Raw genomic sequence first — 24,293 nt, 5'->3', positions numbered from 1 at the left:
TCCTCGTTGAACCGCCTCTCGTTCGGGTCCTTTGCCAAGCTGGTGGACGCCTGTGCCAGCCAAACCGAAGACCCGCCCCTCCTGCCTTCAGCTAGCCCGACCCTTCGGCGAATGGCCGCAACAATGGAGGTGTCGCGGCGGATCATCACAGCAACTGCGGCACCCGCGCGAATGATGGGCTTCGCCGAGGACTACGTGGAGGAGCAGTTCGCCCCGTGGGTGAAGAACCGCGGGGGCTGGGTAAGTCACTTCTCATTCCCGCGTTCCCGGATTCTTTTAGCCCCGCCCTTTAAACTCTATAATAAGTTCACAACTTCAATTATGCATAATATAGTGACAAATCACATTCATAGCCATAGCAGTATCCGGCAATTCCATAATTTTCCACCACACCTCAAGCGGCAGTTGTAGACGCTACCAGTAGGTGGCAGCACCCAGTGTTGCTCTTCTTGCTTATCTCCACTCTCTGCAGGAGAAGATTGTCCACATGGATGAAGGGCTGGAGTATGACTGACACCGGGACGGGTGTGGAAAGCCAGAGATGACAACGGAGCTGATGCACCAGGCACTACCAAAAACCTACTGAACAGTACATGCAAACTGTGCATTTTAATGTGTTCTTTTTTTTATTGTTTTAGGTGGGAACCTGAATGACATTATATTTATCAGTGTATTTACAGTCTAAATATTGGATTTGGTTTAAAACTGCTGACTGTTCTAAACACATTTTGCACATTTAACAGATGTATTTGTATTTTAAATGTGAACCGCCCCCCCTATGGCAGCTGTTCAAAAAGGTTTCTTATGCAAACAATACTTGCAAGAAACGAATAATGATGAATAATAATGAATTTGCATTGTGACCTATTTTTAAAACATGTTTTTTTTATTGTACTTCGTATTTATCTGACCATTATTTGAATACAACATACAGAAGAAAATGTCTGCTTTTTTTTTTTTTTTTTTAATTCAAAAGCAAAAGTTTTGATGTATAAATGCATATAAGCTGCTATATATGAATCTTTGCAGCCTGTATTCTGCACCATTTCTATTTCCAGACCATGTGTAGCTTTTCAATAAAAGGAATTTGGATTCTTTCTGCCACTGGCATGTAATAAGCCCTGGAGCCGGACAGTGTGAACTGAGCAGGGCCGCGGTGTCCCGATGAATTAACGTGTTCTGTGTACAACAAGCCGGGGTGCCGCTCGCCTGCCCGAGCCCATTAACCCGACGCGGCGCAGGTCACCTGAGCTGGCTAACAAGAGTGATGTCTGGAGTGGAAATGGCCTTCGGGGGCCGGGGTCGTCCGCATGGGGAGACTGCGCTCTTGGACTGGTGCCGTGTTGCGATCAGTCCAGATACTTCTCAGCCCGGACGATCTGACAGTACATCAGCATGGAGAACACCAGGGCCAGAATCTGGAAGAGCGAGACGATGCATTGAGAGGGTTGGAAACATATTCTCAGAACACTGAGCTGGACCTAAGCAGGAGGTACCTGGACGACCCCGATGCAGATTCCGAACACCAGCACTGCGGTGTTGTTGTTGACGAGCCACTTTCTGGCCTTCTCGTAACAGGACTGATAAAAAAAAGAGACAGAAAGAAGGTGCATCATCATCGTGCGGATCTTATTCTTCTGTCACGTCTGTTTTATTTAGGTAGGATATTTTATTCTTTGGTAACGTATTTAAAATATTTTCTTCCACACAGTCACAGTAAATCGCTATGTGTAGTGCTGTCCTTGTCCTTGCATGTTGTGGGGTTATTTGTTCTATATTTACATTTACAGCATGTACCAGATGCCGTTATCCAGAGCAACTTACAATCAGTAGTTACAGGGACAGTCCCCCCCTGGAGCAACTTAGGGTTAAGTGTCTTGCTCAGGGACACAATGGTAGTAAGTGGGATTCGAACCCGGGTCTTCTGGTTCATAGGCGAGTGTGTTACCCACTAGGCTACTACCACCCATATTCCAAATGTGCACATTTCGGTCCTGAAACCATTGAGTCGTGCACTAATCTTCAGTCCACGTGAGTTAAGGGCTAAACCAAGACGTTCGGGCTGATGAAGGCTGCACCCACCTCTTCCCATCCTCTGGTGCAGCTTCTCTGCTCATTCAGACAGCAGGACTGAGGCAGGAGGGACGTGCTCTCCATCACCGGGAACCAATCGGTTTTGTTTGTCACTCCGCAGCATTTGAACTGAAACGCAAACGTGTCCTTCGTGTGATGCGGTGAACAATTTCTGGCTGCAGCGCTACATAGTGTCCTTCTCTTTTTTTATTGTTCTCGCATAAAAAGGAAGCGTGAAAACGGTATAACATTGCCTCACTGTAACGTGGCTGAAGGCACGTGGCAGACGCCCCTAACTTTGTTGTTTGTGGTTTGTTACTCATACGGTAATAAATTGTATTCAGGAAAAAAGGGAACTTTCCTTCAAAGCGGTTGAATGATTAGTCAGTGTTACAATGTGCATCCTCGACAGAACAAGGATTTAAGCCCGAAGTGTCACTTCTGCTCGCTAACTAGTTCACATCGTCTGGAAGAGGCCCGGCCTTCTCCTCTTCCTGCACGCACGCCGCCTAGTGGTGCTTCCTTACATGACGTTGAATGATAACATTTACAGCATTTATCAGACGCCCTTATCCAGAGAGACTTACAGTAGTTACAGGGACAGTCCCCCTGGAGCAACTTAGGGTTAAGTGTCTTGCTCAGGGACACAATGGTAGTAAGTGGGATTTGAACCTGGGTCTTCTGGTTCACAGGCGAGTGTGTTACCCACTAGGCTACTACCATAACGAGGGGTCTTCGGGATTCGAACCGGCAACCTTCTGATTATGGGGCCACTTCCTTAACTGCCAGACCACCACTGGCCCCGCAGACAGCTGACGCACAAAGTTAAAATGTTTTCAAACCATAATGTGTTTTGCTGGACAGAAGCTGATAAAAGAAAGATTCTGCGACCCCTAACTGGTGCGAGGCCGTTTTTCCATCCTGCGTAACCTAGAGTGGTATGAATATGCTTGTGAACTTACTAACAGGTGGGAGTTCTCATTGCGAGTTCCCCTGTGCGCACGTTAAATAAACTTGACTGAACTCAGCTGACCTTCTCCTCTTTACGGTTCTCAGGTGTTTCTCAGGTGCATGAGAGTCAGTTGTGTAAAACCTGGTAAACTCCTCACCATTATCTGCACTTTGTCCCACGAATTCTGCAGGGCCTTGTTCGTCTTGTATTCTTTCAAACCCTCTTTCAAATCATTCTGCGCTTTCTCGTCCAGCTACAAGAGACAGGCGTGGGTGAGAAGGGAATGAATGACAGTGAAGAGACGGTCGAGATCCAGGAAGGGTCCTGCTCTCCTACTCACCTCCTTATGGAATACGTTCAGGATCACAATCAGGGTGATTTCAGTCACGACAAGGACCAAGAGGATGACAAAAAACTGAAAGAGAGATGGAGGGGAGTTTGAATGTCTGCTTATTTGGACACTCTGTTGAAAGGTCGCCACGTCTCACCGTGATCAGAAGACAGCGCTGCTCCTTCAGGGCCCCCAGGCAGCCCAGGAACCCGATCACCATAGTCAGACCCCCGGCAACAAGGAGCAGATTGGCAGCGGAGAGGGAGGGAAAGGACAGGGGGAGGGATGAAAACTCCGCCTGCTTGAAGGTCAGCCACACCCCGACTCCGAACAGGCCACACCCTCCCAGCTGTGAGAAAATTACACAATGCATAAAATGAACTGTATTTGGAATTTGTGGAATGGGCTTCTTCTCCCTCTCTGAATGCTGAGACATTCCTGAAACCTTTATAACTCGAGGGGAGAAATGTAGATTCTCGTACCCAGAACATTTAGGGTTTTATGGGCTTTGAGGTGTTCAGGATCAGCCTGAATCTAACTGTGCAGTTTCTCCTGGAAAATGCTAACAGATCACTGGTTCTCATGCAATCAACGGTGATCAAGTTGACCATGAATTTTTGTGTGAGCTCTTACTGACCCAGAAGACTAAGTTGAAGATGAACATGAGGTACTTCACACAACACAGGCACCTCCTGGTCGCCGACATCCTGTTCAGACGCAAAGGAGACAGGAGATTTTGAGACGCTTCTGACCACGTAGACTCATCTCCAGGCGTAAACAAGCAGTCATTTAGATAACAGCGTGTAATGATGTGGCGTGTGTGTGGTGCATGTTGCTCGTTTCACAGAAATCTAATGACCTTCCCTGCCGACAGGAAGTGGTGCTTCCAGGCAGGAAGTGGCCACCCTTCTCCTGTGATTGTTTTTTAACCCCTTGCCTCCAGTAATAGCACACAAACCAGGGATTTGAAATCGGACCCTTTTCCACGTCATACTCATTTTATTATCCGTAATAAACACAACACAACAAAGACCAACGACTAAAGGAAGTTATTGAAAATACAGAAAAGCTTTATATGGTTTTATTTTGACGTCCCTGGTTGCTGAGTGGTAAGTAGTGTGGTAATGTGGCGAGATACCCTGTGTATAATTCTACAGAAGGTTGGTTTGCAAAATTAGGACAGGTTTACAGTACAGTAGTATTCACTGTAACCCCAAAACCCCAATGGTAAAAGGCTGAATGTTTTCGTGAAGATCTGGAGGTTTATAGAATCCCCTCTTTACCTGTCCGATGCCGGATTCCACCAGCGCGATGAGCAGCCGACGGGAAAGCGAGTGTCCTGGTTCCCTCTGGTCCTGGTTCGGTGTAATCTCCTGTTCTACTCAGCTAACACATTCCAACCTGTCGATGTTTTCCTCGTCTCAAAGTTCTCCTTTTACAACACTTTCATTTAAAAATCCTTTTCATTATTCCTCCATTTCTCTCTTTGTTTCTTCCTTTGTCCTTTCGTTCTGTTTTTCATCTGCTGGACGCTTTCCTTCTTTTGCTTCTCTGCTCCCAATCATTTCCAGATGTAGTTCTGACCCCCTCCGCCCTCCCCTCCCCTCTCTCTCTTTCTCTCTCTCTCTCCACCTCAAACCTCTTGCTTTCCAACAGAGTTTTTCCCCAGATCCCCCTCTTAAAAAAAAAAAAACCTGCCATCTTTCCCGCAAATCCCGGAAAAACTTTATGATGAAGAGAAGACAGCAGCAAAAACAACACGGTGTGTGTGTGTGTGTGTGTGTGTGTGTGTGTGGTTTTACAAACTTCGCAAACTTCACTCTGGATTTGTACATGTTATGATGATTATGGGTTTGTGTATCTGTCTGATACTTCTAGAATAATATAACTGCTCTTGTGGGCCAACATGGAGAAGCAGTGGAAATATAGTTGGATTTGAGTCCAAGGGTAAAGTTCTTGATCGCAGAGTACAGCAATGATTTCTAAAGCTCATCTGAGGTAGGATTAGAACCTGTGCCCTCAGAGAACCCAGAACATTGTGAGCAGGAAGACCAACCATGTTAGTCTTCTACCTAAGGGGGGCGCTCATCCGCTTAAACCAGAAGTTCACGATGATTATGAGATTTCAGGCCTCCGCCAATCCACTGGGCAAATTGATCCAGATTTCAGAGATTTCAGACTCTGTTTTAATATCTTATTATTGTGTTATGTAATGAGATATTCTTCTAACAACAGGAAGCCGTAGTGTCCCTGTAAGTATTGTAATTCACATGGTTTGGAGACAAAGATTTATTTGTTGTCTTTATTATAATTTCAGTGGAACTGTACACAATTTACACACTTGTCAACAGTCTTATTGATGATCAAAAACTTTGGCAAAAAAAACAGTCAACAGACACAGTAAATACCACACACGCTGTACAAATTTTCCAGTCTGTCCAGGTCTTTCACCAATTCTACACAGGCTCACAATTGGTATATATTATATAATATTGGTCCATTCATTTGACCAATAAGCATTGTGAGTTTAATCAGTCATAGCAGAACATGACTGCTTTTTTTTTAGGCCACAAAATGGTATATAGGCCATATTTAGCCAACCTATGGTATATAGATTGTAAAACAATCATATCATCACCCTGAAAAGTGACTTATTTCATATTCTCTTCAATTCATTTAGTCAAACATCAGATGGAAAGCTACAAGAAAAATTAAAAGAAATAAAAAGGATGTTTTTGTTGTTGGTGGGATACAAACATAAAATATTGTAGCAATGGGCTCAGTGATAGGGAGAGAAGAGATGCTTGACACAGTAGAGTATGTCAGAGAAGCCTTTTATTAGCGAGCACCTTTGGAACCAGGTACCAGCACCAGACCTTAACAGCAGGACAACAGTGGAGGCATTCACCCAAGTTCATTATACATCCCCTGCCTGCTTCAGCTGCCCCCACTACCAGGCAACAGCCCACTAATTCAGGAGGCGGCCCTTATGTAAATTAGGCCAGCCCTATTGGCTCCCAACGCTACAGTATAAAGGCTAGACTGCTGAAGTCAGGCAGAATGTTGCCGCTCCATTCAGCTCAGCCCGGATGTCTGTAGGTTCACGTCCATTCTCTCCTTTGGATGCTTGCTTCTCCTTCTTGTCCTCCTCCTCCCCATCCTCATCAATGTAAAGTAGACGAGAATGCTCCTCCCATTTCTGAGCCTGCTCCGTACCCTCTCCGCCCAAAGCCCCATTTGGCCCCACCTTCTCTCCAGCGGTGTTGGCGAACGTGCTGAGCGGCACATCTGCACCATCGTTCTCTTTCTTATCTCCTCCTGCCACCTCTCCTCCCTCACACTCCTCCCTCTCTGCCCCACCCAGGTTTACTGGCCCCGCCCAAGCATCCTCGTCACCCTTCTTTTTCTTGGACCTCTGGACACGGCCATTCATGGAAGCGGGGTTGTACTTCTTTTTCCGAAAGCGAAGGATCCCAGCCACGATACAAACGCACGTAGCTGCACTGCAGACTGCAGCTATGATGATCCACACCCAAGCTGGTTTCTGGCCATGAGCTGGGTTGGTGGTCATGGACCAGTCAGAGTTCAGAACTTTCCATGTGGTGCCTGCTGCCTTGAGTTCTGTACTGGTGTAAATGTCGTGTTCTGTCGAACGTTCCGCAGGTTGGATCGTTGTATCTGGCTCAGGGGCTGCAGTTTTCCGATTGGTCAATACATCAGGAATGGGAGTGGCTTGTGCTGTTGGAGAGGTTTCCGTAGGAGTGGGTGTGTCTTGTGTAGTTGGAACGGTTTCAGCAGGAATGGGCGTGGCTTGTGCAGTTGGCTTGGTTTCTTCGGGAGTGGCCGTGGCTTGTTTGGTAATGCTAGCAGTGCTGGGAGGCAGCTTAGCGGTTGTGGGAGTGGTCTGAGTTGCCACAGGAGAGGTTTCCAGTGGGGTTGTAAGGGTGGGTTCGGCGGTAGTGGGGAGGGTTTTGGTTGTGATGGGAATGGTGGCTGGAATATGGAAGGGAAAGTGCGTCTGCGGCACGGAAAAGCTGTCTGAGAAATCGGTGTGTATAGTCTGAGGGACAGAAGTGGCCGTTTGTAGATCTGCCACTGGGGTGTTTGGTCTGGAAACCTCGATTCCAGACTCGGTGCGGACGATTCGCGTTGAATTCAAGGCCAGTACGTCTGTTCCGGACCAAAGAGACAGGAAAAGCGCTGCGGTGTTGAACACAAACCCCGGTAGCAGCATGCTTGAACCGGGTCAGAGGTCAGAACCGGGCCCCACTGGCGTGCAAGGAGGAGTTTCCTGTTTCCTGGGTGCAGGTGGTGGATTCCGCACCGTCTCACTCCTCTTCACGTTATCCACTGCTGATGCATGTGCGCCGGAAAGACTCCACCCTCCTCTTTTCGTTCTTTCTCTCTTTCTTTCTCTCTTTCTTGCTCTGTTGTGTTTCTACACACTTTTTCAAACGCAGAGTGAGAAACGTTCTGCTTCAGCAGTGAGACCCTGAGACGGAGGAGACATGAACGTGCAGAGTATCACACACCGAACAGCAGCATCCCCGAATCTACCGAAGGTTTCAGCAGCGCGGCGTGGGACTTTACCGCCACTTTCCGTTCTGTGGCCACCGTTGGCCTTGAAAACATCTGACTGCACAACGGTCACACGTCACGCAACACTTTCCCACCTTTAACCTGCTACAGCTAATTATGTGTATCAAAAAAGCCAATTGTGGAACGTGATAATATTAAGTTTGGCCCGTTTCCTCAGTTATGAAGATGTAAGATGCGGACGTACCTTCAGGTCAGTGGGTTTGAGCGATGTAGCGTCCAAAAGTCGCAACGTGCCCCAGTCGTGCTGGAGATCCCTTATGCACATCTTACTTTACTCCTTCCTCTCTCCTTTCTCGTCACCCACTCCCTTCCATCAGTTCTTTTTTTTTTTTTTTGATTGGCTAACGAGAGCGAGGTGGGTGGAGTTAGGTGGTTATCAGAGCAAACTTTTGTGCTGCGAATTTTGTCTGCTACTCTGAAAAAGAGAAGTTGTGTGACTGGAGGAAGCCGTGTGCTGGGTGTGGAAACATACCACCATTTTTTTAGGTGGGTTTGACTTAAAAAATAATGTGCTTATACCACCATCAAAAACAGTCATTTCTCACAATGTTCATTTTTGGTGTGTGTGTCTTTGTGGTAATGATGAGGTTCTTTCACCACACTGAACCTCCGACTCATTTCCTTTTTTCTGTAACATTTTGTACCTTTTTAATGACTCTCTCTCTCTCTGTCTCTCTCTCTCACACACACACAAACTGTCTTCATTTGACACTGTTTTTTGTATTATGGAGGTAAACAGCAGTATGCAGAAGTTCAGAAGTTCCCTCTGATATGACGACAGCTGATATGACAACAGGTGAAAAAAGAAAAAGGGATCGAAACAAATACAACATGTTTCATGTATTCCTTTATTCACACACGTAAACAAAATATGCAAATCAGCAATAATCATTATCATATTACAGACACAGTACAGAGTACATAACCAGCATGGGGCAGTGGTGGCCTAGAGGTTAAGGAAGGTGCCACTGAGGTGCCATTGAGCAAAGCACCGTCCCCACACACTGCTCCCCGGGCGCCTGTCATGGCTGCCCACTGCTCACTCAGGGCGATGGGTTAAATGCAGAGGACGAATTTCACTGTGTGCACCGTGTGCTGTGCTGCTGTGTATCACATGTGACAATCACTTCACTTTTTTTTTTTTTTTATGTGTACCGACACTGGTTTTTTTTTTTATAAAAGTGTTATTTGTGCTGAATGATGTGTGGTTTTCTGAAACATTCCCTGGACCCGTGCCCTGGGATATGACATGTGGGAGAAAACGTTTTAAAAGGTTGCGGTTCACAGTTCGCCCATTAATTAATCCTTATTGCTCTTTAGAACAAAACTGTGCTGTTAGGAACCAGATTCAGGCACACGGAACCCCAAAATGTGTCTCAAGTTCTCCTGCAGAAGTGGTTCTCAAGGAGTCAACATCATCTGTGACCAGTGAAACCACCACAGGTCTAGTGGCCCTGTTGGCTGGCTGCAGAACAATGATTGAACTCCGCCCATGCCCTGTATCTCTATCTACTGTTGTAAGATAATGTTGGTTCTTTTGGGAGTTATGTGATTGTCTGGAGATGAAAAACGGCGGATCTCCAACGCTTCCAGAAGGTGAACCGGTGACAGCCGCAACATCCATGGATGTTGACGTTCGTACATAGAGGACGATAGACAACAAGGCGAGAAATAACTGGAACAGTCTTACTTTGATGATGAAGATGATCGGCCGAGTCTTAAAGCTGAATCGCAATAATGACTGAGCAACGAATGATGGACATCTTGGCTATTTATAGGAGTTGCGTCGCCTCGTATCCGCATTGATCCCGGTCACGTGGATAGAATCACGTGACAGTTTGTCGTAAGTCTTCGATGGAAGGAAGGAACTGGGGCATGGCTGCCAAATGAGCAGGTGATGGTGCATTGTGGCCCATGTTCTTTATGGCCAACAATGATTGGGTCAAGTATGTTCTTCGCTGGTTGTCTCATCTTCTTCCTGGATGGTGGAAGGAGTCCTGTCCAGAGGAGTCCTCCCATTGGTGTACCAAAACTCGCTGATGTCCTGCATTGTCACCTTTGGTTGCGTCCACAAATTCCTGTTGGCATTCCTGCTCTTTTTCCAACTCCCTTTCTGATTCTGCTTCCTCTGTCCCTTCTGCTGGTTGCTGTTCTCACTGCTCTGATTTGCAACCATGGTCTCCATGTTGTTGCTGTACCAGAACTCCACCCTTTCCTGCACTGAAGCCTTGTGATTGGTCCATAAACTTTGAGTCTGTTCCACGTTCTCTGGCTCCCCCCAGGTCTCCCTCTTCTCCTTCACCCGTTCTCTCATCACGGTGAGACGGACCCACAGGAACACCGTCAGTCCCATGAAAGCTGAGGCCGTCACCCCAAGAATCCACAGGGTAATGAAGCACAGCAACTTGGTGGATGGTGGTGACGTGGAGTGCTCTGAACATTTGGTCTGACCTGGAGGGGCATGTGTGTCCTGGATGTGAGAAGTTGTCACATGAAGTTTGATTGTACTCAGCACTGTGCTCGGCCTGGAGAGGTCTTCTGTTGGTCTGGTTCTGTACTTCCTGCCTCTGAGCATCACTGTTGACGGTGTATCCCAGCTTGAGTCAGTGTGTGTGTTTGTGCTGGATGTAGATGTTGTGGAACTCTGACTCCTTTGGCCTCCAGGCGTGGTTAGGTGTGTGTAGTCCATGGTTGCGTGTTTACTGATCAATGACGTTTGTGTCTGGTTCCTGATATCCGTGCTTCTGTCATGGGTGGTGAAGTAGGTGTTGGGTGTTGTGTAGACCATCTTCTGAGAAGACATTGTGTCGTTTGTTTCTGTCTGGTTCATGTTATCTGTGCTTCTGTCGTGGGTGGTGAAGTAGGTGTTGGGTGTTGTGTAGCCCATCTTCTGAGCTGACATTGTGTCATTTGTTTCTGTCTGGTTCATGATATCCATGCTTCTGTCATGGGTGGTGAAGTAGGTGTTGGTGGTTGTGTAGCCCATCTTCTGAGCTGACATTGTGTCATTTGTTTCTGTCTGGTTCATGATATCCATGCTTCTCTCACGGGTGGTGAAGTAGGTGTTGGGTGTTGTGTAGCCCATCTTCTGAGAAGACATTGAGTTGTTTGTTTCTGTCTGGTTCATGATATCGTGAGTGCTGGTGTGTGTGTAGTTCACACTGTGTTTGGTAGTTGTGTAGCCCATATTGTGGTTTGGCTTTTGTGTCTGTGAGTCATCTGTATCTGTCCGGTTCATGGTTTCCTCTTCTGTCACTTCTCTTGTCGTGCTCCTGTCATGAGTGTTGAGATGTGTGTAGCTCATGCTGTGTTTTGTGGTTGTGTAGCCCATGATCTGCAAGGGCATTTGAGTCTGTGACTGTTTTGCGTCTGTCAGGTTATTGACGTGCTCAACTCTTGCTGCACGGCTGCTTTGCTCTTCAGTCGCAGTGATGTGGGTGTTGAACTGTGTGGAGACTGTGTTGCCGCTTGTGTGTTGACCAACAGGAGTGTGAGGAGTTGTGTAAACCTCGTCCTGTATTTGAGATGTCGTCATTTCTTCCTTGTGCGTCACTCTCTGCCGTTGGAGACTTCTGGTGAATGACACTGGTGGAGTTGATGAGAATGAGGAGAACGTCTGAATGTCACGTCTCCCTGAAGAAGCCGATTCTGCTGTTGTGGTTGGACGATGTGTTTCGGCGGTGGACATTCTGTGTGTTTGTGTTGAGGTGTGAGTCCCGTCCTCTGTGCTGTTCTTCGTCCGGTAAGTTACTGTAGGTGATAAAGGGACGTCCGCGGTGTTCGGTAGAGATGCACTTTCTTTTCCTGAGACACGATTAACATTTGTTGTAGCGGTAGAGCCAAAACAGAGACACCCAGCCAGAAATAACATAGTTGTTGCCACTGTCATCTTTGGTTTGGATTCTCTGTGTGACACAGAAGGAAAATCACGCCATAGTGAAACATCATAGTGAAACACAAAATAGATTAACATGTCCAGGAAACTGATTATTCCATCATTTACATTTACAGCATTTACCAGACGCCCTTATCCAGAGCGACTTACAACCAGTAGTTACAGGTACAGTCCCCCCCTCAGGGTTAAGTGTCCTGCTCAGGGACACGATGGTAGTAAGTGGGATTTGAACCCGGGTCTTCTGGTTCATAGGCGAGTGTGTTACCCACGAGGCTATTACCACCCCCCACTACCACTACCATTCCAACATACACGATAACAGAATATTTTATTACACACACAAAATACAATCTGCCATACCTGTGTGTCTCGTCAGCGCCTCACTTGAATGTCTCTTCCTCTTAATCCAAAGATTTCCGTGTTTGAGAAGAGCGCAGAGCGTGGCCTTCTGGGAACCCCCTGCCAGCCAATTGCTGCTTTGCGGCGAGGCAAGTGGTGTGTCTGTCACATCGCCATGGCGACACGATGACATGAATCACAAGGCAGGATGTGGCCTGATGGCCTTGCACCCCACCCCAGCACCTCCTCGCTCCCGTGAACCTCGCAGGCTGCAGGCGTGAACATCCGGCCGCCTCCTGACACAGTTTCACCAGAGGAACTGGTGCTGCAACCGACTCAAGTTCCCATTTAGCAGATGAACTTCTACAGGGGTGTGGTTTGCCAGAACGCATCTCTTTTTGTCCCTCCCATCTTGCCGTAGGCATCAGTGTATGTGTTTAATTGGGGATTGGCTGGGATTAGCAGCCTCAGATTGAGCTAATCTGTTTTAGACACTGACACTCTGTGTGTGTGTGTGTGTGTGTGTGTGTGTGTTTGTGTGAGATCAGACTCACAACTAGTACTGCCACCATCAGCAAATTGGTGTGACAGAGTAAGCAGACAGACCATGTAAGATGGAGAACCCGGGAGAGAAGGAGCTGGGGGAGAGAGGAAGTGAATCTCCATCCCTCCAAAGCGGCCAGGAAGAGGAAGAGGAAGACGAAGAAAGTGGAGCAGAGGGAGGATCAGCAGAAGATGGAGGGCGGGACATGGACGAGTGGAACGGGTTTATTCCAGGGGAGGCCGGGGCGGACGTAGGAGTCATAACTGAGTGGAGGGCGGGTGACCCAGTGACCCCTCAGTATGTTTTGAGGTTGGCGGGATACACGCAGGGTGAGTACATGGTTGCCATAGAAACACCAGGTGAAACTGGGTCAGAAGTTCTAGGGCAGAGTAATTGTGAACCAATACGAAATGATTCTGATAAACGTGCACAACTGCAAGTACATAGCAGATGATTTTAATAATTTAAACTCATCACCTTGGTCACAGACACACACAAAATGCTAAAACGCATTTCAAGCCTCAACTCACTTCCTCGTCTAGATAAACCGATAAGAAAATGGCTGCAGATGCATCTGCACTTTTACAGTGTCAATGTGAAGGATCACAGGGGTTTTCTTTACTTTCACTTTGCAGAAATAGTATTTTAATAGCAGCCATGACGTTGCAGGTGAGCTAGTGAAATGTTTGTCCATTAAGGTAATGGCTGGAACTAGACAAAAATGTAAGGATTTTAGAGCCTTTACACAGTGTGAGGCAGTGTGATGATTTGGCGTAAAAGTTGCCATCTTGAGGCGTGGACTTGGCCTCCAGACCTCCAGATCTCGGTTCAGCTGAGCGTCTGTGGGCTGTGCTGGAAAAACGAATCCATTCCTTGGATGCATTCCCTCCCAAGGTGCCACTGAGGTCCCTGTGATCAAGTCACCGTCCCCACACACTGCTCCCTGGGCACCTGTCATGGCTGCCCACTGCTCATCAAGGATGATGGTTAAATACAGAGGACATGTTTCACAGTGTCACCGTGTGCTGTGCTGCAGTGTTTCACAATGACAATCACTCCACTTTCACTTCAGAGTACTTGTGGAGTCCAAGACTCGGTGGGTCAGGGCTGTTTTGTGCTTATTGATTCACATCAGATGTTCGTGTCAGTGCGTTTTTGCAGTTCAGCATGTTTTTTTTCTATTTTGTATAGATTATCTCTGCTCCCCTGAAGACAATGTTTACAGCATCAGCTTCTCTCGCTTCAAGATCAGGGACTTAGAGAGCGGCGCCGTCCTTGTGGATCTCAAGAAACACTGTTCAGCAGGTGTGTTTTCAGATGACGCGCACAACTCTTGGGAAAAATCAAAGCTCTTATCTGATGAAGGCACACATTCCTTTTATGAAGGAAAATGCCCCCTTGTGGGCAATATGGAGAGACTGAGACTTTTTTTTTTCGCCTTTCAGAGATTAAAGAAGTGCTGCAGATGGATTCTGGCAGGTTCATTCAGTATCGATTTACTCCGGCCTTTCTAAGCCTCAAGGAAATCGGAGCCACGTGAGTCTATTTGTGTGTGTGTGCAGACACCAAATGTTTGGAAAGCAAAATATATTTTATATACACACATAGGGCTGCACGATTTGGCGAAAAAGACATATTGCGATTATTGAGATCAATATTGCGATATGCGATATGATAAACATACAAACTACTTATAACCTGAAATGCCCAGTGCTTTCAAAATGTTATAACTGTTTTGATTATATTTGGCCATTATAAAATCCCATATTATAGTTCTTAAGTTTACCCAAAACGTTGTTTGGAGGCTGACTTGAACTCAGGGATGCATAGCTTTGCTAGCTTAGCCTATCTTAGCTAAGGTTAAGATTTGTAAACAGAGGTGAATTTCTTTAGGAAACCTTCAAAGTTTGAGAAAAGTTAACTAAACAGCTAAGAACAGTCTAAATAGTTAATGCCTACGTTTAGCCAAAACGTTGTTTGGAGGCTGACTTGAACACAGGAATGCATAGCTTCGCTAGCTTAGCCTATCTTAGCTAAGGTTAAGACTTATAAAACGGGGATTTTATAATGGCCAAATATATTAAAAACAATTGTCCAGCCTTACCAAATACGTCACATCCGACTGAAGTGAGACTCGCAAACTTTGAGAGATTGAGAGAATGGATCGGATATGTTGCCAATCCAATCCATGTACTAATCATTTAAATCGCAGCTTTTTGCGCTCATGTAATCGCACAGACTGACATCGCGATTACGATTGCGATTAGATTAATCGTGCAGCACTATACACACACATAAAAATCTATACCAGTGCATCTGAAAATATTGATAATGGCTGTCAAGAAAATCTGAACTTTTGACCAAAGGTCCAAGTTTTTCAATAACACCCTCAGTATTAACAGGGTGAAGGTCCAGTAAAATTATCAAATTTTATTGGACCTTCTCATTGTGAGATGAATTTCTGTGCTCACATATATAATCACCATGCTGTATGTGTATGAAAATCAGAAACTGAGTGACAAGGTCCAAAATTTTCAATAACTCCCTCAGTATTAACAGGGTGAAGGTTCACCATTTTAAATAAAAATCATGCTGTATGTGTATGAAAAGTAACAAAATACTTTTTAAAAGACCGATAATGATGATGATGTGAACAAATAGAGATTATAATGACATACCTATGCACAAAATATTCAATAATTTTTCAGTGAGTGAAAAAAATAGATGCAGACGCTTATATGCAAGCGTTGTTGCACTGACCTGGGAGATCATCGCAGGATCTTGCAGAAGTTATGTGAAATCTTGTCAAAGAACACTTTGACAAGATTTGACAAGAACCATTTCCCTTCCTGGCATGAAAGGCCCTCTCCGTGTCTCCCAGCTTGGAGTTCACGGTGGGCGGAAAAGCGGTGAACAAGTTCCGGCTGATTGAGAGGCACTACTTCAGGGACCTGCTCCTCAAAACCTTCGACTTTGAAATCGGGTTCTGCATCCCTCACAGCCGGAACACGTGTGAGCACATCTACAGCTTGCCTGACCTGGAATCAGACATCAGTGAGTAGATGACTGCCGATGATTGTATTGTGACATCATTAAAATTCCTGGGAATTCGATCTCCACTCTGGAGGAAAACGCGTGGCCATTTCTCAGTCACAGAGTGTGTCTTCAGCGAGCGTTCTCTGTTTGCAGCTGACAAGATGGTGGCCAACCCGTTTGAGACGCGGTCGGACAGCTTCTACTTCGCCAACAACAAGCTGATCATGCACCACAAGGCGGAATACTCCTTCAGCCTCGGGGCCCGGGCCGACAGAGATTAGTCTGGTGTTGTAAAATACTGTCTGACTGGAAGTAGGTCCGTGGCGTAGGAGTGGATTTGTCTAGTTGTAACTGTTTATGCTCAGCTTGTGTAGTAATAAACTCAACTTCATTTATAAAAATGGTCTGTTTCCGCTTTATTCAGACTATGTAAAGAAGAAGTGGATAATAAATCAGGGTAAAAATGATGGGCCATTAAATAACAACATAATTTATTTCTTATATAGCCCAAAATCACATACAGTACGTCTCAATGGGCTTTGACAGGCCCTACAGTTGACACCCAACACACTCGACCCTTCTGCACACAAGGAAAAACTCTCGGAGAGGAAAAAAGGTCGGAAGAAACATTGGGAAGGAATGATACAGAGAGGGACGTCCTTCCAGGGTAGAGTGAGCCTGCAAATGGTGTCAGTGCAGGGCTGGTAATAATTTGTCCAATAAGTGAAAAAGGCCTATAGTTGTAGAGGTGGACACGTCCAAAGTGTAGTATAGAGCATCTGTCCATGTTTGGAGGTCCTGGACAGTGCAGAGAGAGTTTTAGTCCAGTGTCATGGTGTACACATACGCATCCATTATAATTCTACTGGTCCATTTGAAGATCCCCGAAGGAATAAAATAAAACTGTACGCACATTGCCCTGCCAAAAAATGACTTTTTCCATGATAATGCGTGTTTCAGAAGGGCCATAACGACTGGCCTGCATCAAGCAAATAAAACAGCTAAGGACTGAAATGACTTGCAGAACTGTCCACTGCATTGTTATTAAAACCTGGAGGTAAACTGGAAACCCGTCATCTCAGCCAAAATAGATGTGGTCGGAAAACAATCTGACCGTGATCAGCCATCACTTAAATGCTCGGTGAAAAGCACTTCTACACACACTACACCAACCAAGCGTCTGTGTGGCCGTAAGAAAATATAATCATAAATGATAAGGCTTCAAGATCAGCCATGTGGTCTGAGGAGTCCAGAATGAGCTTGTTTCGGAGTGATGGGCGCATCAGGGTACAAAGGGACATGCATGAAGTGGTCGTGATCCCAGCGGCATGATTTGCGGCTGCTCCAGTAGGTCAGATGTTGGTCCAGCAGTGACAACGAAGTCAGACTTCACTTCCACACATGGCTCGGCCATCTTATCCCCTTGGAGTACCGTGGTGGTTCCAATCCACCACGAATACAAAGGCATGGTGAATGCATACTCTAAAGCTAAAGACACATAAATAGAGTAACAAGCAGACAAAATTATTTTAAGCCATTCTACATTTGTAAAAACACAATCTAGAACTATAGATTGAAGCTTCCTGTTGTTGGACTTCCTGGTTTGTTGCAAGTCCCGATGCATAAACGTAAAAGGAACTTCAACCATAAAGACCCTCCACGGGGTCTTTACCTTTAATCAGGCCAGGAAGGACAAAGATACAGCACAAAAAAAAAAACTTAAAAGCAAATCGACACCGGTGCTGCTTTTCACCTCACTTCCTCGCTCCATCCGTTCATCCAGAAGCACATAAACATCCTTTTTTTTTATCTTCGCACACACGCGTTCTTCACCTCAGGAGGTGCATCCTGCATCTACGCCTGGTTTAAGCAGCTCCAGCAAAACAGAGTGGATACGTCACCCCCCTCATTCTGCCCGGTCTCCTCACAACCTTCTCCATCTCTCATTAGATCCATTATGCACAGTTGAAATGGAGATAGCCATCACAACACCCCCTCCCCACCCCGTCTCCAGCTCTTTATGACTCATGAGCCATCAGGCCACCACAGCCGGGCCATTCGGCACATTTACAAGTGGGTCTGTATCTGTTTCATGGGGTGGGACGGGAGGTGATGGGCCATTTGTTGATCTGTGGTCATTACACGTGTCCAATTACTGGAGATTCAGGCTGAAGACAAGCAGAAGACGTGGCATGAAACAGTAATCCAGCTGAGAGGGTGGGGTGGGGTGGGAGAGGGAGGGAGACATAATGCATCTCTCTGCTGACACAATTCCTCTCGTATGGGAGGTCCTGCAGCCCCCATCGATCCGGGCCCTGCCTAGTCTCCAGGGGACGAGCCGCGGAGGAGCCCGCAGCGCCTCTGCCTCCGCCGACGCTCCGAAGCTCCGGACCCCCCGCGCGTGCAGGAGCGCCTGCTTTCGGACCGTCGGCCGGGCGCGCGCGCGCCTTTTTTTTATGACCGCCGAGCGCGCACGCGGCGCGGCCCGTCGCGGCCGCGCGACTCTGCTGCTGGTCGCCGGGGTCGCGCTGCTCGGCGTCACCGCGGTCCGGTGCGCGCCCACGGCGGAGCAGTACTCCCGCGGAATGGTGAGTCCACGTCCACCTGAACTCTTCTCTACATCCATTCTTATATATATTATACACACTAATATATAGTAATATATATTAGTGTGTGTGTGTGTGTGTGTGTGTGTGTGTGTGTATATATATACATATAGGCCTCCTCCTCTATATACACACACACACACACACACACACACACACACACACACATATATATATAATTTTGTCATTTTTTTTAGAGCAAGTGAATATTATTAGAAAAAAACTGGTTGGTCTTTTGCAGCAGGAAGTGTTTATACTGGGACAGGCTCTTATTTACAGAACACATAGTTGGGAGCCCTGCATGTCTTTTCCTGTTCTTCGCCTTTTTACGCATGCCCTCCTACGTTACGTTCAAAATGTACATTTGTTATGTGTGTACTTCAGATGATAATGTAGACAATGCATTTTATTACAAGCGGATCGTCATTATAGAGGAGTTGAATAAGGCGTTCTTGAGACGGGACGGGTGAGGACTGGGCAGAAGGACGGGGTTAGTTGGGGCTAAAGAGAACGAGTGACGTGATCGTTTTCCCCCCTCTCCATCTTTGCAGGACTGGTTGAGTCGATATGGGTACCTACCCCCACCGGACATGCAAACTGGCCGACTCCAGACCAAGGAGGGAATCGAAAGAGCCCTGAGAGAAATGCAGCGCTTCGCCGGGCTCCGTGAGACGGGAAGGCTCGGTCAGTGACCTTTCACCCCTACACAACCCTTCCTCCACCCATCAGGTCCCGGATTTTCTTTGCTGAAATGGATTAGTGGAACTCTGTTTCAGACGCCGCCACGCTCTCTTTGATGGCCACGCCTCGCTGCTCGCTCCCCGACATTGTTGGCTCGGAAGACCTGCTGAGGAGGAAGAAGAGGAAGAGGAGATACGCCTTATCAGGACTGAGCTGGGATAAGAGAGAGATCACGTGGAGGTGAGAAACTGCAGGGCTCGATTTCTGGTGTTCACATTTTTCTGCTCTTTTTTTTTTTTGCACATTTTGTTGTTCCAATGCCAGGAAAGAAAAAAAATGTCATCTTCAGAAGTATGGAAATCTTTTTGTAATTTGATATTATACTATTAATTTAGCTAGCAAAAGAAAATGACTGATCGTGAGTAATGGAACTACCCATGAGCACATGCTCTGTGATACCATATTGTTTCCAAGTATAACATGAATAATTAAAATATGATAATTTGCTTTTAACCCTTGCGTTTAAGACCAATATATGACAAAAATGTCTTTTGACAAATAGGTATAATTCTGTTGGGGTGATGCCTATGATAGTAACAAAGAACAACATCCCAACATTATGATGTTGTGCACAGAATGTTTTTCCATCAAGAAGTCAGTCTCCTTGCATCCCGGGGCTCCCATAAAAGTGGGGCTTCAGATTCCAGGAGATTAAAAAAGGACACAGAATATATGTCCCCTTCAGCACCACTGGAATTCCCAACTGACCAGGAAGGAGGTGATCCAGAGCACATGCTCAGTCATGGAAGCATTGTGATCCCGCACAACACTGGAACGAGTGTCCCCAGGGGATCAAAGGGCCGACTGTAAGGCGGGAAATTCCAGATTCATGACTAGACCACAGGTCATGTGTTAATTTAGACCCCCTCTCCCAAGTTTATCTCCAAATTGTAGCCTCCTCCTCACAAACAAGGACTATCACTACCAGAGCATCAAATGGCTTGAAGTGCCGGGACGGGAGAGTCTTGTGGGGGGTGATGACCACAGAATTCTCTCATTTGGGTCTTTCTATAACATTGGTACCATTTTACATGCAATATTGACTTGTATCTGCAAAATTAATCTACCTATTAATCTAATCTGTTCATATAGTAGGAACCGTTCATTCCTGTAACATCTATTGTGCCACGCCTTTTAACATCGGAAGAGTTAAAATACATTGCTGACAATTCAGATTAAGTCAGTTTAAGAAGGTCAACGCAATTCTCTGATGTGCACCCTTCATCGCCGAGTTGGATTCCATTGTTGGGCCAACAGGCGGCCGCCAACAGGCGGCTTTTTAATTTCCTGGCTGGTTCTTTGTTTGGGGTGAATTTGTTTTTTTACACTCTTATGTCTTGGTGATCACATTTTCCTTCTTCGCACCCATTGACAGCATGCAGAGATTCCCGTCACCCGCGCGCTCCCCCAAACTGCGGCCAGAGCAGGTGGAGGACATCATGACGTACGCCCTGGCCGCTTGGAGCAAGGTCGCACCGCTGCACTTCCAACACCTCCAGCCCAATCAAGGCGGCCTTCAGCAACAGGCTGACATACGCGTGTCCTTTTCCAGTGGTTACCATGACGACGGATACCCGTTTGACGGAAAGGGGGGCACGCTCGCCCATGCCTTTTTCCCCGGGATGAACGACATGGCTGGAGACACACACTTTGATGATGGGGAGAGCTGGACGTATGGAGGTGGACATAAGCACAATTCTTCCCTCGCATGACTTTTTTTTGCAAATACATATCATCTGTATGTCCAAGTGGTGTCATTGCGATCTTTTTATTTTAGCATGGAACTGTTCAAATCAGTCAGCTTCTGAAAGTGAAAGTGATTGTCATTGTGAAACACTGCAGCACAGCACACGGTGACACAATGAAATATGTCCTCTGCTTTTAACCCATCACACCTTGGTGAGCAGTGGGCAGCCATGACAGGCGCCCGGGGAGCAGTGTGTGGGGCTCGGGATTCGAACCGACAACCTCAAGCGGCTAGGCCACCACTGCCCCCACTGACATTATAAATCTTGCATGTGTTCCACATTTTTTAAAAAAAGTCATGCAATAATATGATCTTAGCCGTGACACAAAATACTATTAGTAATTCTATATTTGGGGGCAATTCATCCAAATATCCATACCTGTGTTGTTTCTCTGGCTTCGCTTCAGATGAAAGCGACTCTACAGATCTGTTCACGGTGGCGGTGCATGAGTTCGGGCACGCCCTGGGACTCTCCCACTCCTCCTCCAGCCCTTCCATCATGAGACCGTACTACCAGGGCGCTGTTGGAGACTTGCACAGCTACACCCTGCCTATAGATGACCAGCTTGGCATTCAGGCCTTATACGGTACGTGAAAAGAAGGTTGCCATGTGACCAAGAAATATTGAATTAATACAAGCTCTGTGGACCTTGTATAGTCACACATGCATGACATTCTGTCTCAGGTAAAAGAGACCGTCCACCACAGCCTCCACCGAGAGCTATTCCTACGGTGCCCAGTCCTCCACCTCGCAGATCCACAGAGCGGTGAGCACCATTACCCTCCTCATTCTCTTAAAACGACATGGTCACCGTGGTGCTGATTGTGATAAAAAAAAATCCCATTTGAATCTCTTCCCAGTCCGAACCCTACCCTGCCTAATCGCTGTGACGGGGGTTATGATGCCATTGCCAACATCAGAGGAGAGGTCTTCTTTTTCAGGGGTACAGCAATTTGAATTGATTCCCTTTGTTCAATTGGCACTAATATTGTCTTAAAACTAGAGGTGGGCATAGGTTAATTTTCTTAATATAGATTAATCTCACTGTAGTATTGGAATTAATCTAGATTAATCTATAGCAATCTAAATTAATCTAGATTAATCTATAGCAATCTAAATTAATCTAGATTAATCTTTAAAATATTTTTTTCCTGAAGCAAACCCGGCGGCTTAATAGCTGCATCCATGTTTCCACGACACGTGATGTGATAATTTCAAGAGCTGTTCGATTCATTACTCACCCGGGTTAATTGCCCGGATCCTTTAAATGACTCATGAGTCACGAATTTGAGGTCTCCATTGAACCGAATCCTTCGAGTCTAAATTGTAAACTCCAATATATTGTCTTACATGAGTCCGGTTGTAGAGGAAGTTAACCGCCAGGAGCGCTAACCCGCTCTCTGACCCGGGTGCGTACTGACTCAAGTGACTCAAGTGATTCACACACCCGGATCAGTTTAGCGAGTGACTCAGAGGGAGCCGAATCCTAAAAAGTATCCGAGTATTACAGCTCTAGTAATTTCACAGTTCGAAGATTCGTTCTCGCCCCCTACAGTGCAGGTATACATCCGCTAGGTTTATACATCCGCGCTAGGTATACAAAATAAAAAATAAAGGTCTTTAGGAAATAAGAAACTAAAAGACACAAGAAAGAAGAAATATACTTATAAATGTAGTGTAACCATTTAACTCCGGCACAATAGCTTGCGTAGTATAGACCCAGCTCCCAACCCAACTTTGTGAATAGATTAACAGAGATATTTTTTTATCGCCCGATAAAGAGTCTCACGTTAACGCAGCACGTTAACGCCGATAACGGCCCACCACTACTTAAAACATTTACATTTACGACCCTTAACCAGAGCGATTTAGGACTTTGTAGTTACAGGGACAGTGCCCCTGGAGACACTCAGGATTAAGTGGGGTCTGTACTTGTGGTGTAATTGTTCTTAGGCGAGCATCTAATCCACTAGGCTACAACCACCCTATTTATTTGTAAAAATTGTTTCCTCTTCCCTAGGCCCATTTTTCTGGAGGGTCCAGCATTCAGGGTCCTTGGTGTCCTTCAATCCAGCTCTAATCCAGAACTTTTGGATCGGCCTCCCGCCAGGAGCTAAGAGGATTGATGCAGTATATGAGAGGACTGACGGCCACATAGTTTTTTTCATCGGTGCGTCTTGGTCACATTGTAATCCTCCTTCTGCCGGTTGCACCTCCCAGTAGATTTGTGGTAACGTGGGTTTGTTGTACAGGAGATCAATACTGGGTGTTCCGAGACCGGACGGCGCTACCGGGGTACCCTCGCGCTTTGGCCGAGTGGGGGATGCGGAACCACGCGGGACGGGCTCTGGACAGGGTGGAGGCCGTGTTCGTGTGGGCTCACAACGGAAAGACGTACCTGTTCAGTGGCGGAGAGTTCTGGAGGTTTGATGAAGGACGGGATGGGAGGAAGCTGGAGGGAGGATACCCCAAACTGGCGACTCTCTGGACAGGGGTGCCACCAGACCCCGATGACATCATCACCTGGGGAGATGGTGAGGTTTTAATAAAGCATTGTTGTTTGTGTGTCAATTAGAAATACTTAATGCATGACAACAGAGATTACATAGAGTCTGAATATTATCATTATTGGATTATTATGCAGCATTATTTTTTGAATGTTTTAATATTCATGCTAGCTAAATGTCAACTTTTTGCCCAGGAGACACCTATTTTTTCAAGAACACCTCCTACTGGGTGCTCAAGAGAGGAGGACTGGGCCAGGGAACCACAACATCAAAATCAGTAGTGTCCGACTGGATGAAATGTGACATTAAAACTCCCACACGCTCACCCAAGACACGTGCAGCCCCTGACTGCTGCTGCAGCAGAGCCCCTTACTGGCAAATCTCTCCATGTTTGATGCTCATCTCTTTTCTTACAATAATCACACCATTGTTCTAAGAAACAATGTTTAATGTATTTGTGATAAAATGTATCTTGATAAAACGTTGAAGATACAGCATATGTACATTACTTTTTTGTTGTGTTGGGTCTATGCATTGTAAATGTTCATTGTAAAGTTGTTTTTGTGTAAAAGGTGAACGAAAACATTGTAAATATATATGGAAAAACAACAAATACACAAATATAATTGCCTGTTCGTAGGGGAAGCCTAATATTCGGGTTTGAAAGTGGAAGAAAAAAATTATTATAATAAATTTTCTTGTACTAACTGTGTTAAAGTCATCCTTATTATTATTCATAATAACAACGATAATAATAATGATTAAATACATATATAGATTTTAAAAATAATATCCAAATTAAAATATATAAAATATATTCTACATTTGAATAATTAAACGATTTGATTTAATAGAATTTTTTTTTTTTTAGCTTGTAATATTTTGTTGTAATATTTCCCAAGCGCTTATGAAACGTCAGAAG

At 45.9% G+C, this 24,293-nt stretch overlaps 5 protein-coding genes across 6 annotated transcripts; 2 read left to right on the top strand and 3 right to left on the bottom strand.

The window, feature by feature from the left end:
- Positions 1-594: 594 nt before the first annotated feature.
- tspan4b (tetraspanin 4b) lies at positions 595-4,930 on the bottom strand. Its single transcript, XM_028987814.1, has 8 exons — positions 4,640-4,930; positions 3,994-4,063; positions 3,514-3,705; positions 3,366-3,440; positions 3,183-3,278; positions 2,083-2,202; positions 1,497-1,580; positions 595-1,418 (listed from the first exon to the last, which is right to left on the bottom strand). The coding sequence occupies exons 2-8, from the start codon at positions 4,060-4,062 to the stop codon at positions 1,350-1,352; spliced, it is 705 nt and encodes a 234-aa protein (XP_028843647.1). The 5' UTR covers position 4,063; positions 4,640-4,930; the 3' UTR covers positions 595-1,349.
- Positions 4,376-16,170, top strand: LOC114794937 (protein unc-119 homolog B-A-like). 2 transcript variants are annotated; one of them, XM_028987813.1, is made up of 6 exons: positions 4,376-4,465; positions 12,738-13,062; positions 13,925-14,038; positions 14,179-14,269; positions 15,615-15,787; positions 15,923-16,170. In XM_028987813.1, exons 2-6 carry the CDS (start codon positions 12,804-12,806, stop codon positions 16,048-16,050), a joined length of 765 nt encoding a protein of 254 aa, XP_028843646.1. In that variant the 5' UTR covers positions 4,376-4,465; positions 12,738-12,803; the 3' UTR covers positions 16,051-16,170. The 2 variants fall into 2 exon arrangements, with proteins under 2 accessions (XP_028843646.1, XP_028843645.1); XM_028987812.1 differs by lacking the exon at positions 4,376-4,465 and having other exon boundaries at positions 12,644-13,062.
- Positions 5,645-8,281, bottom strand: LOC114794936 (flocculation protein FLO11). Its single transcript, XM_028987811.1, has 2 exons — positions 8,140-8,281; positions 5,645-7,848 (listed from the first exon to the last, which is right to left on the bottom strand). The coding sequence occupies exon 2, from the start codon at positions 7,588-7,590 to the stop codon at positions 6,394-6,396; it is 1,197 nt and encodes a 398-aa protein (XP_028843644.1). The 5' UTR covers positions 7,591-7,848; positions 8,140-8,281; the 3' UTR covers positions 5,645-6,393.
- Positions 9,054-12,544, bottom strand: LOC114794934 (putative uncharacterized protein DDB_G0282129). Its single transcript, XM_028987809.1, has 2 exons — positions 12,211-12,544; positions 9,054-11,860 (listed from the first exon to the last, which is right to left on the bottom strand). Exon 2 carries the CDS (start codon positions 11,842-11,844, stop codon positions 9,898-9,900), a length of 1,947 nt encoding a protein of 648 aa, XP_028843642.1. The 5' UTR covers positions 11,845-11,860; positions 12,211-12,544; the 3' UTR covers positions 9,054-9,897.
- A 1,936-nt stretch (positions 16,171-18,106) lies between the features above and the next one.
- mmp25a (matrix metallopeptidase 25a) lies at positions 18,107-23,996 on the top strand. Its single transcript, XM_028987810.1, has 10 exons — positions 18,107-18,357; positions 18,927-19,059; positions 19,152-19,296; positions 20,492-20,796; positions 21,271-21,450; positions 21,549-21,630; positions 21,725-21,807; positions 22,885-23,034; positions 23,117-23,398; positions 23,566-23,996. The coding sequence occupies exons 1-10, from the start codon at positions 18,226-18,228 to the stop codon at positions 23,805-23,807; spliced, it is 1,734 nt and encodes a 577-aa protein (XP_028843643.1). The 5' UTR covers positions 18,107-18,225; the 3' UTR covers positions 23,808-23,996.
- Positions 23,997-24,293: the final 297 nt, after the last annotated feature.

This window comes from Denticeps clupeoides, chromosome 7, assembly GCF_900700375.1.
Source record: "Denticeps clupeoides chromosome 7, fDenClu1.1, whole genome shotgun sequence".
Lineage (NCBI taxonomy): Eukaryota > Metazoa > Chordata > Actinopteri > Clupeiformes > Denticipitidae > Denticeps > Denticeps clupeoides.
Note: the sequence above shows the minus strand (reverse complement) of the source record. Positions and strands in the feature narration are given on the sequence as shown.

Excerpts from the sequence above, each read along its gene's own strand:
- LOC114794934 (XM_028987809.1), bottom strand. The coding sequence starts at position 11,844 with ATGACAGTGGCAACAACTATGTTATTTCTGGCTGGGTGTCTCTGTTTT.
- LOC114794936 (XM_028987811.1), bottom strand. The coding sequence starts at position 7,590 with ATGCTGCTACCGGGGTTTGTGTTCAACACCGCAGCGCTTTTCCTGTCT.
- LOC114794937 (XM_028987813.1), top strand. The coding sequence starts at position 12,804 with ATGGAGAACCCGGGAGAGAAGGAGCTGGGGGAGAGAGGAAGTGAATCT. Across the intron at positions 14,039-14,178 it reads CAAGAAACACTGTTCAGCAG|AGATTAAAGAAGTGCTGCAG; the intron begins GTGTGTTTTCAG and ends TTCGCCTTTCAG. Across the intron at positions 15,788-15,922 it reads TGACCTGGAATCAGACATCA|CTGACAAGATGGTGGCCAAC; the intron begins GTGAGTAGATGA and ends CTCTGTTTGCAG.
- mmp25a (XM_028987810.1), top strand. The coding sequence starts at position 18,226 with ATGACCGCCGAGCGCGCACGCGGCGCGGCCCGTCGCGGCCGCGCGACT. Across the intron at positions 19,297-20,491 it reads AAGAGAGAGATCACGTGGAG|CATGCAGAGATTCCCGTCAC; the intron begins GTGAGAAACTGC and ends ACCCATTGACAG. Across the intron at positions 23,399-23,565 it reads CATCATCACCTGGGGAGATG|GAGACACCTATTTTTTCAAG; the intron begins GTGAGGTTTTAA and ends CTTTTTGCCCAG.
- tspan4b (XM_028987814.1), bottom strand. The coding sequence starts at position 4,062 with ATGTCGGCGACCAGGAGGTGCCTGTGTTGTGTGAAGTACCTCATGTTC. Across the intron at positions 2,203-3,182 it reads GGGACAAAGTGCAGATAATG|TTCAAATGCTGCGGAGTGAC; the intron begins GTGAGGAGTTTA and ends TTTGCGTTTCAG. Across the intron at positions 1,419-1,496 it reads TCTGCATCGGGGTCGTCCAG|ATTCTGGCCCTGGTGTTCTC; the intron begins GTACCTCCTGCT and ends TCGCTCTTCCAG.